At 55.8% G+C, this 18,752-nt stretch overlaps 1 protein-coding gene across 1 annotated transcript in view; it reads left to right on the plus strand.

Moving 5' to 3' along the window:
- The window catches only part of LTBP2 (latent transforming growth factor beta binding protein 2), a 96,818-nt gene that overhangs the window by 74,392 nt on the left and 3,674 nt on the right, over positions 1-18,752 (plus strand). Inside the window, exons 16-29 of the mRNA XM_082647337.1 lie at positions 518-646; positions 1,344-1,472; positions 6,419-6,538; positions 11,338-11,457; positions 12,545-12,667; positions 12,879-13,004; positions 14,563-14,685; positions 14,783-14,908; positions 15,296-15,418; positions 16,070-16,201; positions 16,476-16,601; positions 17,172-17,315; positions 18,175-18,366; positions 18,493-18,576. Coding sequence (XP_082503463.1) covers positions 518-646; positions 1,344-1,472; positions 6,419-6,538; positions 11,338-11,457; positions 12,545-12,667; positions 12,879-13,004; positions 14,563-14,685; positions 14,783-14,908; positions 15,296-15,418; positions 16,070-16,201; positions 16,476-16,601; positions 17,172-17,315; positions 18,175-18,366; positions 18,493-18,576 — 1,797 coding nt within the window. The remainder of the gene's footprint in view (positions 1-517; positions 647-1,343; positions 1,473-6,418; positions 6,539-11,337; positions 11,458-12,544; positions 12,668-12,878; positions 13,005-14,562; positions 14,686-14,782; positions 14,909-15,295; positions 15,419-16,069; positions 16,202-16,475; positions 16,602-17,171; positions 17,316-18,174; positions 18,367-18,492; positions 18,577-18,752) is intronic.

The following is an 18,752-nucleotide window of genomic DNA, read 5'->3' on the forward strand; positions in this document are numbered from 1 at the left end:
TGACCCCCTTGCTTACAGGCCTGTCTCAACATGGCACTCAAGGCCCTGCTCAGTTAGCCCGCGCCCACCCCTCCCCTCTTCCCCTGGCAGTTGTCCCAAGACCCCCCTCACCAGATCTGTCTGTCTGCCTAAGAAAAACTGGTCAGGAGTTGCCAGGGAAGGGAAGCACTCGCTGTGGATGAGAGCTGTCCCCGTATTCAGGGTGAGGTCAGGCTGGAGGCCTCAGCAGGGGAGCCCCTTTGCTGGGACGCGGGACACAGGTTACTGGAACCCCCTGGGTCTCGGTCAGAGGGATGCAGTGCCTCAAGTTCCATCCTGGTAGGGCTCGGGGCCCTGGGAGGAGGGGCCGTGGGTTCTTACACAGGCCACGCTATACGTGGATGTGGGAGGGCCCAGCTAAGGCTGGGGAGAGGCTTCTGTGGTCCTCTGAGGCCCGTGTGCCCTGCCCCCACCCCACTCCACTGCTTTCACCCATCCGCACCCCACCATAACCTCTGCTTTGCTCCATCACCCACAGGCATTGACAGATGCGCTGCTGGAGCCACCAACATCTGTGGCCCGGGAACCTGTGTGAACCTCCCTGATGGATACAGATGCATCTGCAGCCCCGGCTACCGGCTGCACCCCAGCCAGGCCTACTGCGCAGGTATCCACGTGGGCAGCCTGGGCTCACTCAGTGGCTGGGGTGGGTGGAGGCAGGGCTGGAGGACAGTTCAGAGTCCAGGCAGCCGAAAGCCCGAGCAGTGCTCTGTGGTGGATGGACTGAGGAGAGCAATCCCTATGGACAAAGCTAACCTTAACCTCAGGGAGAGCGGTCTCTGGGAGCACCATCTGATGAGTCCCCAGGACTTCAGGAGGATGGGAAGCCACCCCAGGGTCCCCTGACTGGTACTTGGAGCCTTCAGCTCTGAGATCAGCCCACCCCTCAGTCTGCATAGCAGACTGAAGCCACGGCCATCCCTGGGGGAGAGGTTCGGAGGCATAACACATAAATCATCCAGTGTGGGCCTCATCCACTCCCCCAGTATTCTTATACAAGGGAGACACATCCACTGTGCCTTGAAGGAGAAAGGAAGTTATCACCGGGCCACTGGGGGAGGGGGACACGGGGCAGGGGGGAGGTGCGGGGCCACTGCCCCAGGCCCTTGGTTCTTGAATGGGCCCAATGAACCGACTTCATGGCCCTCAGCCTTAGAGATTTTTCAACTCCCAGCCTCCTCTGCTCCCTCATCCCCTCCTAGCCCCACAGCACCATTCCCTGTCCAGTCCTTAGCATGGCAGGTGGCTGGCAGGTGCCCAAAGGAAGGCCTCCCTGACTGTCCTTCTCACCTCCCTCCATTCAGATGACGATGAGTGTCTGAAGGACCCCTGCAAGGGAAGGGGGCGCTGTGTCAACCACGTGGGCTCCTACTCCTGCTTCTGCTACCCTGGCTACACGCTGGCCACCTCGGGGGCCACACAGGAATGCCAAGGTAAGGTGAGCCACCTTTGCCCCTGGGAGGGGCACAGGACCGCACAGGTAGTGTTGGGGTGGAAGAGGATCCAGGCATTCACAGCACCCAGTGACACAGCTGCAGAGTGTGGGGAATACGGGGGCCGCAGGAACCAAGACCAGGGCTCTAACCTGGACCTGGGAGGAAGCAGACCCTGCGCTGAGGCTGAGGTCGCTGAGACCAGATGGAGGAATAGGAATCTGAAAGGCAGCAACATTCACCAACGCTCCAAGGAACTGTGACTGGAGCCAAGAGTGTGAGGGGTCTGGGGACATGGCTGGAGATGAAGACGAAAAACCAGGTCCCCAAATCCTGAGTGACAAGGAGCTTCTTTCCTATTGGATAAAGAGGGTGACCCGTGAGGACACCAACTGGGATTCCAGGCAGCCTCGGGAGCAGGCTTGCCCTTGCTGGGAAATGCCTGAAGGCTTTAAGCTTCCCTGGGAAGCTCTGCATGGGGCCGCTGGACAAAGACGCTTCCAAGAAAGGCCCTTTAATACGCGGCATTTACACCACATACGAAACACTCCACATACTTTTTTACGAACTACAGAGAATAGGGTGCAGCGCTTTCGAAGCAGTGCTGTAAGATCCGTAACCGAGCTGGGATCCTTCACCTAGAGAATGACACTGCTGTTCTTGGGGCTCACGTTGCTGGTTCTGGCCTGGGCGCTGTGTGAGCTCTAGGGTCACTGCAATGAGTGAGGTGTGAACGTTGGCACTGTGGGATGAGGAAGCACTGGTTCTGTATGGAGGAATGTGGGAAGGTTTCCCAAAGGGGCGTTTGAGTGGGGACAGAATAATAACAACTACCATTTAATGAGCACTTCTCATATGGCAGCACCGTCCTAAGCCCTTTATTTATGAAGCTCATCATCCCAACCCCATGCAGCACAAATCCTTATCCCCATTTTACAGTTCAGCAAACTGAGGCTCAGAGAGGTGAATTGAACCACCCAGAGACCTCACACCTAGAGCCGTGGCAGAGCTGGAAACAGAATCAAAGTCACCCTGGCCCCAAAACATGGTTTGCTTCCAACACCTTCCCTTACACACACGGTGAAGGGAAGGAGGGAGCAGAGGGTATTTCGGGGAAACGGAACCATTTCTGCAGAGGGCAGAGCAATGAACAAGCCTGGCGTGCTCTGGGAATAATGATAAATCCAGTGTGATGGGAGCGCGGGGTATGCAGAGGAAGTGTCAGGAGCCGGCGCCAGTTTGCGAAGTGTCTTGAGTGCCAGGCTGAAGTGCTTGGTCGCTGTCCCGCAGACAGTGGCAGCCAATAGAGGTTTGTAAGCAGAGGGCGGCGATGCGGTCAGCCAGCTTTCAGGGAGATGACTCAGGCAGCAGTGCTCAGAACAGTCTGGAGTTATCAACGGCAGAGGCCGGGAGCAAGGGGCTTCTCTGGGCTTCGCAGCCTTGGCACGTGTTGTGGGCCAGAGGCACTGCTCCCTGCAGGCCCGGCCCGCGATGCTGGCCTGGGACAAGCAGTGACTGCTGCACGGAAGGGTGTCGCCAGGACTGGCCCAGACAAAGGGTCCTGCCTCGTGCCAGCCTGGGCGTCCAGATGTCTCTGCCAACCCGACAGCTGGGGGAGGAGGCAGGAAGGTCAAGGTCAGCTGTCAGAGCTTCTCCCAGTGGGGTCTGGCTGTGGTGTGATGAGGCCTCATCCAGGGTAACATCCACTTTCTAAATTTTGCTGCTCTGGTAAAACAATACCTCCTTATGTTAAATATTTACTTTATTCTTATTTATAAATTATTTAATTAATTTATATAATTAATAGAAGGCATTACAATTTCTAGAATTGAAATTAATATAAATATAAATAATTGATTAAGATAAATTATTTGATTATTAAATATTTAAAATAACGTTTACTTTACTAGTATCTATGAGCATCTTTTCGTATATGAGCCTTTGGGTTTCCTTATCTAGAAACTGCTTGTTCTTATCTTTTTTTTTTTTTTTTTTTTTTTTTTTTGTGGTACGCGGGCCTCTCGCTGTTGTGGCCTCTCCCGTTGCGGAGCACAGGCTCCGGACGCGCAGGCTCAGCGGCCATGGCTCACGGGCCCAGCCGCTCCGCGGCATGTGGGATCTTCCCGGACCGGGGCACGAACCCGTGTCCCCTGCATCGGCAGGCGGACTCTCATCCACTGCGCCACCAGGGAAGCCCTTGTTCTTATCTTTTGCTCTCTTTTCCAGTGGCCTTTGGTTGCTTTTCCTTGTGGCTCCTTAGGAGTTCCTTATAGATTCCAGATACTTGCCTGGGTTTAGATATGACAACTCTTCCACCTTGTCCTCTGTCCATTGACCTTATCCACATGTTCTTTCTTTAACAGAAATCATTAATTCTGATATATTGAAATTCACCTTTTTGCCTTATTTTTTATGCTTTGGGAGCTTTAGTTAACAAGTCCTTCCCCACTCTTAATTCACAAAGATATTCTCCTACACCTTCTTTCATTAAAGTTACAGATTTGCCTTTCACGACATGTTTTAGTCCATCTGGAGTCCATCCTTGCATGGGTGTTAAGATCGGGTCTTTTCCATTTCCATTTTTCTCCATAGAACAAGTCAGCTTTCCCAGGCTTATCTATCAGGCAGTCATCCTGGCCCTACCAGTTTGTGGGTCCTTTATCAGGTTCTCTTTAGCTTCCCAAAGGGAGGACCAGTTATTTCAGAATTGCCTGGAGAGTTATTAAAATGCAGGTTCCTGGGCCCGCCCAGTACTGCTGCATCAGAATCTCTGGACATGGGCCTGGGAGTGTACATTTTATACCATCTGCCAGTGACTCTACTGTGCACTAAAGTGTCATGAAGTATTGCTCATGTCTGTAAACAAATGCTTACTATTCCATTCATGCAATAAGTGCTTTGGGGGGGTCTGGGCTAGGTACTAAGGACACTAGGATAATAAGGCACATTCTCAGCAGTCAGGGAGAAAAAAAAGCAGTTACTATTCAATATAAGGGTTGATTCCTAAGGGAACCCTGGGAAGGGCCATATGGGTTGGAGGGGCGAGGGCAGCCTCACTGAGAGATGAGAAGGAAACAGCCAAGCTGGTGGGTGGGAAGCCACTCCAGGCGAGGGAACAGCATGTGCAGAAGCTCCTTAGGCTAAACTCCTCAGGCTTATCCTGTTGGCCTCAAAAATATCGAGCAGTTGTATTGCCTGTGTACCTCCTCATTACTATAGTAATCATGTGACTACTATATGTGCTCTTATTTGGGATGAACACGATGAGTACCTCTCCACTCAACTCCATTCACGCAATCACAGATAAATATGCCAGAAATCGACAGCAGAAGAATTACCAAGAAGAGGCCATCTCAGCATTAAGAGATATTCCTATTAGTGAAGTAAACCAAGTGTTTTTTCGTGAGGCCAAAGAACTCTACACCAAAAACTGAATTGTATGTGGACTAATACCAAACATTTATAAGTTTTTGACATTAAAATTTTGACCATAAAAGAAAAAGAAGGAGGCATGTGGGAAGCAGCAACCCAGGTGAGAGAACCAGGCGGGGCTAGGTCACAAAAGGTCTCACATGCCAGACTGAGGAGCTTGGATTTTATAGGGTAGGTTTAATGCTAGAATAAAAATAATAATAGCTAACATTTCTTCAGTGCTCACCTTGTGTCAGGCAGGCACTGTGCTAAGCCCTTTACCTGGATTATCTCATTTCATCTGCACAAAGCCTCTGTGAAGTGTTTGAACCATTGCTATGGGTTGGGGCAAGGGTGAGTCCTCCATTAATTTGACTGTGGGGGGCAGGGAATGGGGAGTGGCCAGAGTGACCTGGAGTTGACAAATTGAACCCACCTTTTTTTTTTAAATTTATGTTTATTCTATTTATTTTTGGCTGTTTTGGGTCTTCGTTTCGGTGCACGAGCTTCTCATTGCAGTGGGTTCTCTTGTTGCTGAGCACGGGCTCTAGGCACGCAGGTTTCAGTAGTTGTGGCATGCCGGCTCAGTAGTTGTGGCACACGGGCTTAGTTGCTCCACGGCATGTGGGATCTTCCCGGAACAGGGGTTGAACACGTGTCCACTGCACTGGCAGACGGATTCTTAACCATTGCACCACCAGGGAAGCCCTGAACCCATCCTTGGAATGGGAGTAGGGCTCTGCAGGCCATCAAACCAAGCAGAGGCATTTGTGTGAACAAAGGCTTGGAGGCTGGACCAGTGGGGATCAGCACAAACAGCAAGGCTGGGGTGAGGCCTTGTGAGGCAGGCTGAGCAGCAGGGAACCCAGCAGGGGAGGGGCATGACCAGGCTTGGGCTTTCAAGCCATCACAGGGCACCATTATGCTTTGGGACAATGGCAGAAACCAAAGGGACAGATCCACAGCTGCCTAAGATGCTGTCTCTCACTGGCTACTTAATCCCTAAACTTATTTTTTTGGGGGGTGGGGGGGCATACCACGTGGCTTGTGGGATCTTAGTTCCCCTGACCAGGGATCGAACCAGGGCCCCTGGCAGTGAAAGCACCATCCTGGTCCTAACCACTGGACCGCCAGGGAATTCCAATCCCTAACCTTTAGGAAGGCCCCTAGGAACTCTAGGAGCAGACTTCTGGGGGGTTTATTGGGGTCAAGAGGGGGACTTCGTTGGCTTCCTCAGATACTGCCATAGGCACAGCCACCTGACCTAAAGACCAGCCCTTGCACTGGGGTAAGGAGACAGCTGTGAGAGTCCCCATGGGCCCCCAAAGTAGCCGTCTCCTCCAGGAGAAAGGAACTCAGGAGTTTGCAGGGGCCTGAGCTAGGTCAGTCTCACACCCTGCCATTCATCGCTGCAGCAAGGATGCCTTCCCTGCCTGGGCCTCAGCATGGCTGTCCTTGGCCTTGGCCTCTGAACAGATGTCCCAGGACCCCCTGCAGGGCTGGCCCCAACTCAGGACTTTTCTGTGTGTTCACAGACATAGACGAGTGTGGACAGCCCGAGGTGTGCAGCGGGGGGCGGTGCACCAACACGGAGGGTTCCTACCACTGCGAGTGTGACCAGGGCTACGCGATGGTCAGGAAGGGCCATTGCCAAGGTAAGGAATGGGGTGCCGCTCTTCCCTCTCCTAGCCCCTCCCCGGGCACTGCCCACCACCAGCTCCCCTTCCAGCTTATCCCCGACTGGGCCCCTTGATGCCGAGCCCCCTCCTTCACACAGAGAGACCGATCTGTGGATTCTGGAGCCCTTCTGTCCCCTCAGTGGGATTTTGACATCCTGTCTGTCCCGGCAGCATGGAGCACAGTAACTTTATGTACATGAGATCCCGGGAGCACCCCTCCGTGCACCTCTGCCCCTCACCTTGAGTCATGCGGCAGAGGGAAGGTTGATCTATCTGGGAGGTGCCTGGGGCCTTGGGCTTGGCCTACCTGCTAAAGCTTTAAGGCTGTGAGCTCCTCAGAGCTGGACCATATCCTTAGATGACCATGCATGGACACCTGACAAATGTCCATGTGTTGGACACCCCAACAAATGCTAGTGGAATAAATGAACAAATGAGCCCTCATCCTGGCCCCCTTTCCCAGGCCCTGCCATAAGGTGGCTGTGTCATTGCCAACTGATGTCCTCACAGATTGGCTTGAACCTGCCACCATCATGTCAGCTCCTGGCAGCCCTGCCACTTCCAACCCCCTGCCAGGCTGGGGCTCTCAGTTGCTTGCAAGAGGCCTGGGTCATGTGCTCCCAAGACTGGCTGAGACAGGAAGGGGTGAGGGGGAATCCAGGCTCTCTCTGGAAGGAAGTCCTGCCCTGGATCCAAGGTTAGGCCCAGACGCCTCCCTGCCTCCAGGTTTCCCCGGGCCAGGATTCAGAGGGTCCTAGAGGCGAGAGATGAGCTTCTGTGTCTGGTGAAGGGAGCCCACCCCCTTCCCAATGCCACTACCACAGAAGCAGAGTCCAGAGCCCTGGCAGGTCTTGGCAAAGGGGAGAGGTCACTAGGGATGTAGGACAGACAATACTCTGTCTGCATCCCTGGCGCGTTACTTTCCCCTCTCAATGCCTCCCCGTTTAAACTCAGGCCCACTTATGATCCAAACCTGAACCCACTTCCCTTATCCTCACTAACTTACTGGGGACAGACATCCTGGCATGTTCCGGGAGAAGGGAGAGTGAAGGGAGTTAGCATTTGATGTGTGCCTGCTACGTGCCAGGTGCTGTGCTAGGGATCTGATAGACTGCCTCATTTAAGCATTGAACATTATTAATTTGGCATTAGACTTTGTTAAAAAGTAAAGCAAAACTAAAGGAAATGAACTAAGAAAAATACCAGGACATTAAAAATATCAAATTTATACTAACCAGTCCGTGCAAGAGCACAGGCTCTGGCGGAGACAGGCCTGGGTTTGGCTCTTGTCTCAATGTCTGAAAATAGAAACCATAATGCCCATCTTAGGGGCTCTTGTGAGTACTGAATAACCTGCCACATACAAAGCGCACGTGCAACCCTACAGCGAGTAGGGGGCGGCACTACTGTCTGAGGACCCGTTCTCTCGCACGTCTAATCTCCCCTCAACGCCAGGTTCCAGACACACACCTCGGCTGGGAGGTCAGGCTGAGTTCCTGGCCCAGGGCAGACACTGAGTCTGCTGAGAGAAAAACGGATGTAGCCTGCACACTTCCCCAGGTTTCCATCCATAACCACAGACCCGGCCCATCACCCCGAGAGCCCAGTGAATTTCCTCTCCTTCTTTCTTCTTCTTCCAACTAAGAAATCACTCTCTCCACTTAAACTTCAAGTATCTGGTGAAAGGCCCGAGTGGTCTGGACAGCAGCCCATCCAAAGTCTCGATGGCATTTCCATCGTACCAGGACTCTGGGTTCCCATGGAAAGGGGTCAGATTCCCCTGCAGACTGCCAGGGCTCTGCTGTCCCCACCCACGTCCAAGGTCACCTGAGCGTCTGGCGCCTGAGTGAGCACCCTCCCCACCCTGTGCTCTCACGAGGAACAGAGGCAGCACCCTCACATTTCCTCACGCAGAGGCTGCAGTGCTGGTCAGAGAAGCTCCAGGATCCTCCCAGTGTACAGACAGCAGGCTGGCAAGCTGGTCCCTGGGGTGACTGTTTCCTTGGGTCTTCTGGGATCTCTTCAGCAGCCTCATACCAAGAGGATGGGAAGGTTTAGTTAGTCACATGGTCTCATTCTTCGGTCAGCAAACACTTGTTGAGCGCCAGCTGGGTCCCAGCCATGGGCTAGGAATATAGCAATAAAAAGACAGACAGCTCCTGCCCCCCGAGGACCAGGGTAAAAGCTACCAAAGCATATCATAAGCTTAGATTAAAATTCAAACCCTAGACTAGGCAGGAAAATCTGGCTCCAGGCACCAAGAGGCTGGTGGAACGGCCTCAAGATATCTGGTGACGTCAGAGCCTGTGCCTTTCACATGGAACCCACTTCATCCAGAATCGTTATCTGGCTCCTGTAATCGGCTAGGCTAGTGGCTCTGTTATATCCACCCCCACTTAGAAGAGGCCTGCCCTGGCTCAGGTGGAGACTGTGGGCTGCTCTGACCCTCTGCCCTCCCTCTCTCACCTGCTGACAGACTTCTCGTACATGATCATCGCTGGCTGGGGCTCTGGTCTGAGGAAGGTGTGCCAGGTGTGCCAGTGGTGGGTGTGCCAGGACAGGCCAGGTTACACTACATGAACAACCAACCTCAACCTTAGTGATTTAGGACACCGCAAACTTGATATCTGACCAAGGCCACATGTCCATCATGAGGAAACATCCTGCCCCACGTTTCCTCACCCTAGAACCTGGCTAAAGGAATGGCCGGCATCTTGAATGTGGCCAGTGTTCATGGAAGAAAGAAAGAGCACCCTGCGGGGTTGCACACAAATAAATGTTTGGGCCCATGAATTACACACGTCATAGCTACTGGCCAGCACTAGTCCCCTGGCCCCATCCAACCACAAGGGATGAGGAGGCACAGCCCACCGTGGCCCAGAAGTGGAGAGCTGGAATTCTCAGTGAACAGCATTCGTCCTGCAAGTCTCCTAACGCCCAGTGTGAAACAGTTCGGGCACCACCTCCACAGATGTGCCCAGAACATTCGGGGCAGGGCAGACCTCAGGGCCCTTTGCTCCTGGTAAATCTAATCTCCTTCCTGTCCTGCCTGATCCCTGCAGCAGAGGTCCAAAGACTCCGTTTTTCCTCAGTGTGGTCTTAGAGGAGGATCCTTGCCTCATTCTTTCTCTTCATCCCGGAGTCTCACATCCCTGAAGCAGGAATTGTGGATAATTCCCAATGGCTTTGCCCATTTTCCTTTGGTACCCAGCCAAGGCCAGCGGGCCATGGTGCTGGCCAAAGTTGGTGGCCCTAGGACCTTCATTTCCTCCACCTCTGCCTCATTCTCTCCATCTCTGTCTTTACAGAAGCCCTTAGAATAGTTTAGCCTGGTGTCACCACAGCCCAGCTAGGGGCTCTTGGCTGCCCTCTTTCCAGAGGTGAGCCTTATCTCAGTGTCCCCAAGATTGCCCGGGAGTTCTGGGTATCTCCTTACACACACCACCTGAAAAACCACCCGCCCTGTGTATGTCTTCCTCATGTGGACCCTCAGGGCGAAGTTTTGACCTTGAGAGGTACTGGTTCCCTGGGACAGAGGGCTTTGATGTACCCGGTCTTCTGTAGACCAAACAACCTCAGAGGAGATTCGTATTCACCCTCCACTTCCGGGCCCATGTCCTGTTCTATTATGACAGCTGCTGGCTTGGGTCCCTTTGCAGAAAGCCTGTGTTCTGACCCTTGGCCCTGCTTCCCGCCTTTCTTTCCTCCACGGGTGCTGAGTAGGTCTTCCTCCTGGGCAATAGGGTCTCTGAATCTACATGAACTGGTGGCCTCCCTGCAGGAGAATGACAGTTATCCACATAGGGAGGGTAAATCTGGCACTCGGTCAATCTGTCTGTCATGAATAGTTCTGTCTGTCATGAATAGAGACTGGGAGCCTCGACACTGGGCCAGAGGAGCAGAATGTCCTCCTGCAGTCCTGACCCAGAGTTCAATCCCTGCGTCACAACCTCCCTAACTCAGCCCAGGTCGCCTGGGTGCCTTGGATGGTGGACTCCCCAGTATGCAAGCTTCATGCTGGGAAGAGCCCTGCATGCAGTTCCTGGGAGAGAGCTCACCCTCCCGCTCCCTGTCACTCTCCCAGGACTGGCTGCTCTCTCTCCATGGATCACCCCTTCCCCTACTTGTCCGGTTGGTGCTCAGACTCATCCTTTCTGGCTGACTTTCCTGGATCTCACCAGAGTGGGTGCTGGAGCTCTATGTGGTTCTCAGCTAGAAGAAAAGTCTCCTCTCCAGCTGAGAAGCCTTGCCAGCCTCCACCCTTCACTCTGCATCAGCCTCAGGGCTGGTCTTGGCCACATCTAAGATTGGGGGATCACGCTCAGTCCTCATTTCCTGGTGCAGGGAAGCCCATTTGGCCCTCATTGCCCAGCTGGGATCTATTCTGGGGCCTCTGGGATCTGCCAAGCACGTCCAAACACGTCATTGTCACCCCTTGTAAAGGAACAAGGGAGATACGAAGGCCCTTCCCAAGAGTCCAGCTCATGAATTCAAGCTCTCTCACCCTCCCCTAGCTAGTGGAAGGGCAGCCTCCTTCACCAGGGAGTCTCCCTTCCTAAAGGTCTTCCATCTCTCTTTTGTCCAGGACAGTGGATGGGAGGTGGGGTTGGGAACACAGGACAGCACTCACTTTTTCCTAGTTTCCATCAGTACAGAAACTGACATCCCTCTTTCTCCCCAGCCAAGGGCAGGGTCAAGGATTTGCTTCTTCACAGCCCACCCATGTGCCGTGGTTCGCAGACATGACCAAGGCGGGCGGGGTTGTTATTTTGCAGATATCGACGAATGCCATCACCCCGGCACCTGCCCTGACGGGAGATGCGTCAACTCCCCTGGCTCCTACACTTGCCTGCCCTGCGAGGAGGGCTACAGGGGCCAGAGTGGGAGCTGTGTAGGTGAGGGCTGCTTGCCAAGGCACTGAGGGGGCTGTTTGGCCTTGGGACCCCTGGATGAGCCCACAACAGGAAGGGGAAGGGGTGGGCAGAGGGAAGTGGCTTGGAGGCTATTGTCCTCCATGACCTGGCTGGGTTCCCAGATGACGCTGGGGCTGAGATGGGTGTGCTTCAGTTACGGGTGCTCTGCCCTCTGAATCAGCCGGGGGTGGGGGGTGCCTGTCAGCTCCTTGGCCACATCCATCCTTGGGCTACAGCCCAAGGTCCCAGCGGCTTCTGTGGCTGGATCCTGCTAGGCAGAGTGAGGTACCAAGCGTCTTTGGAAGAGGCTGACACCAGTGGTGTGTTTCCCAGGGAGGAGTGGTCTTCTGCTCTTCTGCATCTCAATGTCTCAGTGTCTAACAGCAACACCTAACTGAACAGCGGGTGCTCTTCTCCCTCCAGGGGGAGGGGTGCTGCATGTCATCTGTAGGAGGAATGCTCTTTCCCCTCAGCCCCTACAGGAAGAAGGACCCAGGGTTCAGAATGCCAGGAGGGACTGAGTTGTGAATAGACGCTTTGAGGCTCTGGAGAGGGCAGACGTTTCCCAGGCCCTTGAGACCGCCACTCAGCCACCCAGGCATAACTTGCCCTCTCTCTACGCTGCCCACTCGCCTATTGAACCTGGTGGGTGGGCTGGGAACATGAGATAATGCCAGTCTGCTTGGCGGGTAGGAGACCAGAGAGGTTCAGACTCACTATAAGGTGAGTCAAGGGTCTTAGACACTTGCCTGCAGGTGTCCTCAGATGGGCCAAACCAGTCCCAGGGCTGCGGGACCCGGCCCCCTTTTCTAGGAATTTGCAGGATGCTCTGTGTCACTAGATAGAGCTGAAGTGAGCTCGGTGGGGGGAAGTGAGCTCAGGGGAGAAGGGTACCCTGTCTAAGTAGGTGGGCCCAGGAACAGGAAGGACCTCATGCCCTTCCCAGGGTGCCTATGGCCCCTCTGAATGCTGATTCCCTGGCCTCATAATTGAGATGCTCTCAGCCTGATGATGGAGGCCGCGTGAGGGAGATGAGGCCAGCCCGCCATCCTGGACTTCTCTCCCGCAGATGTGAATGAGTGTCTGACCCCCGGGGTCTGCACCCGTGGAACGTGCATCAACCTGGAGGGCTCCTTTAGATGCTCTTGTGAGCCGGGCTATGAGGTCACCTCAGACGAGAAGGGCTGCCAAGGTACGAAGAAGATCTGAAGCACGCTTTGTCCGCAGCGAGTCAGCCTGCAGCTCCCTCCCTCTGGCCCCCATCCCTGAGCACGCTGACCCAACGTGTGGCTGCGAGACCCGTCCTTTCCCCCACCCTGCCCCATTCCCGCCCCCCTGGTCTCTGGCTAGCCTGGCGTGTCTGTCCTGCAGAGCCCCACACAGAGCTCAATGGCCTGTTTCAGATGTTGACGAGTGTGCCAGCCGGGCCTCGTGCCCTGCGGGCCTCTGCCTCAACACGGAGGGCTCCTTCACCTGCTCGGCCTGCGAGAGTGGGTACTGGGTGAATGAGGACGGCACCGCCTGCGAAGGTAACCCGGGGGAGGGGGGATGGCAGAGAGGGACCGAGAACACAGGCCCTCTTACCTCTCAAAGAGCACTCCACTTGTCCCCCAGCTTGGGGCTGATGCCGAGGGTCTCCAGGCTAGGCTAGAGGACCCTGTGAATGGACTTGGCCCCAGGGACAGCTTCTATTTCCTCCTCCATGAGGACAGGAGGAAAAGGGAGTCACGGAGGCAAGAGGGAAGCTGACGGTAGAGCTGCCCCAGGAGCATCCCGGGGAGAGGGTACTGGGGTTGCCCTACAGAAGGCTCACAGCCAGGGCCTCCCCTTCCCCAGGGACCCCCAGAAAGTCCTATGAGCTCAGAGAGGGAGCCAGAGGCGTGGGGTGCTTCCTGCCTCACCAGGTGGAGGGAGGCCTCCTAGGCCCCCGGGGACTGGCTGGCTGTCTGCCCCAGAACTAGACGAGTGTGCCCTTCTGGGAGTCTGCCCCACGGGAGTCTGCACCAACACTGCCGGCTCCTTCTCCTGCAGCGACTGCGAGCGGGGCTACCGGCCCAGCACCCTGGGCCACACCTGTGACGTGAGAGGCCCCCCCGCCGTGAGGGAGAAGAGTGCAGACTAACCCATCACCCTTAGAGAAGGGCGCTCACCTCAGATGGTGGGCCAGCTGGGGACACCTATTCTTGCCCCTCCCCCAACAGCAGTTGGAAAGGCGACTGCAGAACTGGGTCTAGGGGACCACTGAGCCACTGGATCACAAGCTTCAGCGCGTGTCAGAATCGCTGGGAGAGTTTGTTCAACAGGCAGCTTCCCGGGGCCTTGTCCCAGACCTACTAAATCCACCTCTGTCGGGGGCCCTTGAGATCTGTCATCTAAGAAGGTCCTCAAGGGTTCCTTGTAAGGGTGGGTGCTGGGACCATATTCTGAAAAACCTTGGCCTGTACCAGGCAATCTGTAGCCAATTTAAATAATCTAGTTTCGGGCTTCCCTGGTGGCGCAGTGGTTGAGAGTCCGCCTGCTGATGCAGGGGACACGGGTTCGTCCCCCGGTCCGGGAAGATCCCGCATGCCGCGGAGCGGCTGGGCCCGTGAGCCATGGCCGCTGAGCCTGCGCATCCAGAGCCTGTGCTCCACAACGGGAGAGGCCACAACAGTGAGAGGCCCGCGTTTCCCCCCCCCCCCAAAAAAATAGTAATAATAATCTAGTTTCTGTTACCTTCTCAGGTTCTCTGTATCTGCTTCCTCGGCTTATTTCTCATTTGCCTTCCCAATTGTTTCTCAGCGAAATCTCAGCCATCTCAGCCATGATGAGGGCAGTGGGGTTCGGCCACCCTAGGCCAGGGTTGCCGGGATAGGCCAACTGTCCCCAAGGTGGGGGAGCTGGGACAGAAGGAGGGAGCTGCAGTTATCCCGCTCCCCAAAGGCTCCCTCGCCAGCTTCTCCCAGCTGTGCTGCTTTACAAGGGAACGATGCCCCTATGGGTCCAGTCTCCTCAGGCAGGTGCCAGGTGCTCTGGAGACCTCCCCGTTGGCTCCTGCCCTTGGGAGGTGCTGCCATCGGCTGCCCTCCTCCCTGTGTGACCCTGCAGATGTGGATGAGTGTGAAGACCCCCAGAGGAGCTGCCTGGGAGGCGAGTGCAAGAACACGGCTGGCTCCTACCAGTGCCTCTGCCCCCCGGGCTTCCAGCTGGCCAATGGCACTGTGTGTGAGGGTGAGTGGCTCAGGTCTCCCCACCGGGGACGGGGGCAGAGTGCGCGGGGAGGCGGGAGCGTCCCCGGGAGACAGCACAGCCCATCTTCTCCCTACAGACGTGGACGAGTGCGTGGGAGAGGAGTACTGCGCACCGCGCGGCGAGTGCCTCAACAGCCACGGGTCCTTTTTCTGTCTCTGCGCCCCCGGCTTTGCCAGTGCAGAGGGGGGCGCCAGCTGCCAGGGTGAGGAGCCAGCAGCAGGGGGCGCTAGAGGCTATCTAGAGTACTGAAATAAAATGCTCACGGTCCCACCCAGGATGGGAAGATAGGAGGCTAGTGATGAGACGGGAGGCAGGTGTCAGGAGGGTCTCAGTCTTCCTCCAGGGCCTCTCCATGGTGTCTATGGCAGGTGCCCTCACCCTCTCTCCCCTTGACACAGCCCCAGTTCCAGGGCTCCACCCCCCAGTCGGGCCTCTGGCTTCCAGCTCTGGACTCTCCCTGGGACCTTCCAGCACTTTCCTACTTCGAGCCACTCCCTGGCCCTCCTATGGGCTCCTCAGGGCCCAGAGGAAGCTGCACAGGGCCCTGGGGACCCATGGCTGGTCCTGCTGACAGATGTCTCTATTCTAGATGTGGACGAGTGTGCAGTCACTGACCGGTGTCTCGGGGGGCAATGTGTCAACACTGAGGGCTCCTTCAACTGTCTGTGCAAGACTGGCTTCCAGACCTCCGCAGAGAGTGGGGAGTGTGTGGGTAAGGGCTCTGGGGGGAGCGAACGGGGCCCCTCCCCACATCTGTCTCCTCCACTCTGCCTCCTCCTCAGCTCCCTGGGACCTGGACCCCCAGCTTCCAGGAAGCAGAGAACTTTCCACAGATTAATCATCCAATGCATTTATTGAGCCTCTGCTGACTCAGGGACTCCTTGTGCTAGCAGAGCACATAATCTAGTTTTTAAAGCCAAACTGATGCAATAGATATTTATTAAACACCACCTGGGTTTAATGTCTTTTGCTGGAACAAATAGACAGTTATGGACAATCTTGAAATTGACCAAGGGAGACAGATATGAAGACGATTCTCCATAATACACTTTGGGGAAGGTTTTCTATAAAGAGAAGTCGAAAGTGCTCTGCTGTAGAGAGCAGGGTGTGGGGGACAGGAGTGTCACAGAGGCTGAGAGCTCGGTGCTCTCCTAAATAGCAGAGCTCTCACCTCCTAGACGCTCAGCCCTGCGGGTCAGGGGAAATGATCCTGAACTTGATGCTTGGGGGTTGACACGAGCACACCAATTTGGAACAGATCAAAGACCCCAGAGATTGTGGGGCATGACCTTTTAATGCCAGAGAGGTGGGGCCAGAGTAGTGACCCGGCCGCTTCTGTCCCCTCTCATGACTCTGGGGACAGACACTGATGAGTGTGAGGACTTCGGAGGCTCGGCGTGTGGGGCCTGGAGGTGTGAGAACAGCCCCGGCTCCTACCGCTGTGTCCCGGGCTGCCAGCCCGGCTTCCATGTGGCCCCGACTGGAGACTGTGCTGGTGAGTCGGGAGCGGGTGTCCAGGGTGAGAAGCCTGAGGACACCTATTTTTCATGTATCCAGCTAGAAACTATTTTTTGCTGCTGTTTGAAGTTTGTGTATTTTCCATACAGCAGTGCTTACACAAAAATTGAAGAGGAATGTCAGTGTTAGAGTTTTCCTTTCCTGTATTCAGAAGTTAGCTTTCAGAAATCTTGGTGTTAGTAGACCAAATAAATAAGAATTCCCAGAGAATAGAGAGCACACCCTACACTGTAGCCTCCCCTGTCCCACAGACATAGACGAGTGTGCCAACGACACCATGTGTGGGAGCCACGGTTTCTGCGACAACACCGAAGGCTCCTTCCGCTGCCTCTGTGACCAGGGCTTCGAGACCTCGCCCTCCGGCTGGGACTGCATTGGTGAGAAGCCTGAGCCAGGGAAGGGAAGGCCCTTGGGCCCTTGATCCCATCTCCGCAGATCTTGGCTGCCCTGCAGAGAGGGGCCCTAGGGCCCTCCTCCTGAAATGTTCAGGGTCTAACAAGGCTCCATAAGGGGTCCTCACAGAGTGGCAAGGGAGGGAGATTTCAGCCCCACCCTACAGGGGCACCTTGGCCAGGTTGGTCAAGGAAGCGAGGCCACCTTCAACCAGCAGGGGAAGCAAGCACGCCAGTGAAGTCACCACCCTTCCCCAGAGACCCTAAGGTCTCAAGGGGCACATGTGGGGACCGTGCGGAGGGAGGAACCCTTCCTCTTTGTCCACTTACGGACTCTTTTCTGCCACCCTTCTCCTTCTTCCTCTTCCTTCCCATGCCCTCTGCTCATCTGTTCCTCCTTCCTGCTAACTCATACCCACTTCCACTCTTGCCCCAAGGCCTAGCCTGTTTCTTTGGGGGGGATGAGACAAGGATCTGCCTGCTGGGCTTGAGGCAGGGGCAGGGGTGCCTGGGCTGCCTCTCCTCTGCCCACGAGTCTGTCCTCCTGCCTGGCAGACGTGAATGAGTGCGAGCTCATGCTGGCGGTATGCGGGGCGGCACTCTGCGAGAACGTGGAGGGCTCCTTCCTGTGCCTCTGCGCCAGCGACCTGGAGGAGTATGACGCTCAGGAGGGGCGCTGCCGACCGCGGGTGGCTGGAGGTGAGCCCCGGACCCCACCCCGTCGTTGTGCACCACCACTCCATGGCTTACAAAGCACTTCCACTGCTCCAGCTCTTAGGGATGTGGGCCGGCCGGGCTGCAGCTCAGGGATGGAGTGCCGAGCGGTGAGGGGTCTGAGAGTGCGGTGCCGAGTCTGCTCCAGGCCAGGGAACTTCCAGGAGGCTGCAGGGTTGTGACGACCCTACAGGAGGCTCAAGAAGCTATAATGCCAATTTAGGGGGGCCTCAGGGATCTCAGACTGAGCCTTGGAGGGACCCTCGATCCAACCCCGGGGAGCTGTTGGCTGAGGGAGACTCTGAAGCTAAGTTCGACGCTCCCCGTCCCACTCCACCGAGGGACGCTGCTGGGCTCAGCCTCTCAGCCCTGGCGGGATGGGACTCAGCTGGACTTCTCTGACTTGGGGAAAAGCAAGCAGGACTTAGGACAAGGAAGGGTGGGAGGGTCAGGGGTACAGTGTGAAGCAGAGGAATGGGCAGAGAGGGCTGCCCATACGGTATGCCAGGGACTGGGGGCGCCCCACTGCAGTGGAGGGAGGCAGGATGGTACGCTGGAAGGAGCGGGGGTTTGGCACCAGAGGAACGGGGGTCAACTCTCTGCTAAGCCACTAGGTGGCTTTGGCAAGTCACCTAGCTTCTCGAAGCCTCGGTTGCCTCTTCTAGGACAGATGGCCTCGGGTGAGCTCTCCGTACGGGTGTGAAGAGCATCAGGCGAGACGATGGAAGCATTTCGCACACTGTAAAGCGCTATATAAATGGTTAAATTTTAAAATAAATTCAAAGGCTAGGGTGCCCCAGGGGGCCATGAACAGACAATAATAAGGGGCTTCTATCGCAAATAGGTCACAGGATCCCTGAGGCCCCGGCAGGGGAACACCCCCCAGGCCCCATCCGCATGGGATGCTACTCTGGGCAAAAGGGCCAGCCGCCCTGCTCCAGTCTTCTGGGCCGGAACACCACGCAGGCCGAGTGCTGCTGCACCCAGGGCACCGGCTGGGGAGATGCCTGTGAGCTGTGCCCAGCCGAGGACTCAGGTAAGGCCCCCAAGGGTCCCAAATCCTCTCAGGGTCAGCTCTGCAGGGTGACACTGAAAGAAGGGGGGAGAGGAAGGGGGGTGGCAGAACCCTTCTCCCTCTGAGCTTGGATGCCTCCCTGCACAGTCGAATTCAGCGAGATCTGCCCTAGTGGGAAAGGCTACATCCCTGTGGAAGGAGCCTGGATGTTTGGACAGACCACATACACAGGTAACCTCCCTACAGACCCTCCTTCCCGAACGCCACTCACCTGACTAGGCCCGGCCTCGTCCTCCAGGAGGCCCCCAGGGAAACTCTGCATGCAGTCCCTGCCTCTCAGGGTGCTTCCAACCAACGTTCCTGTCCCAGGGCTGCAGATTTTTAGCTGGAAGTTCTGACCTGAGCTC

Source organism: Grampus griseus (assembly GCF_964374135.1).
Source record: "Grampus griseus genome assembly, chromosome: 2".
NCBI classification, from domain to species: Eukaryota; Metazoa; Chordata; class Mammalia; order Artiodactyla; family Delphinidae; genus Grampus; species Grampus griseus.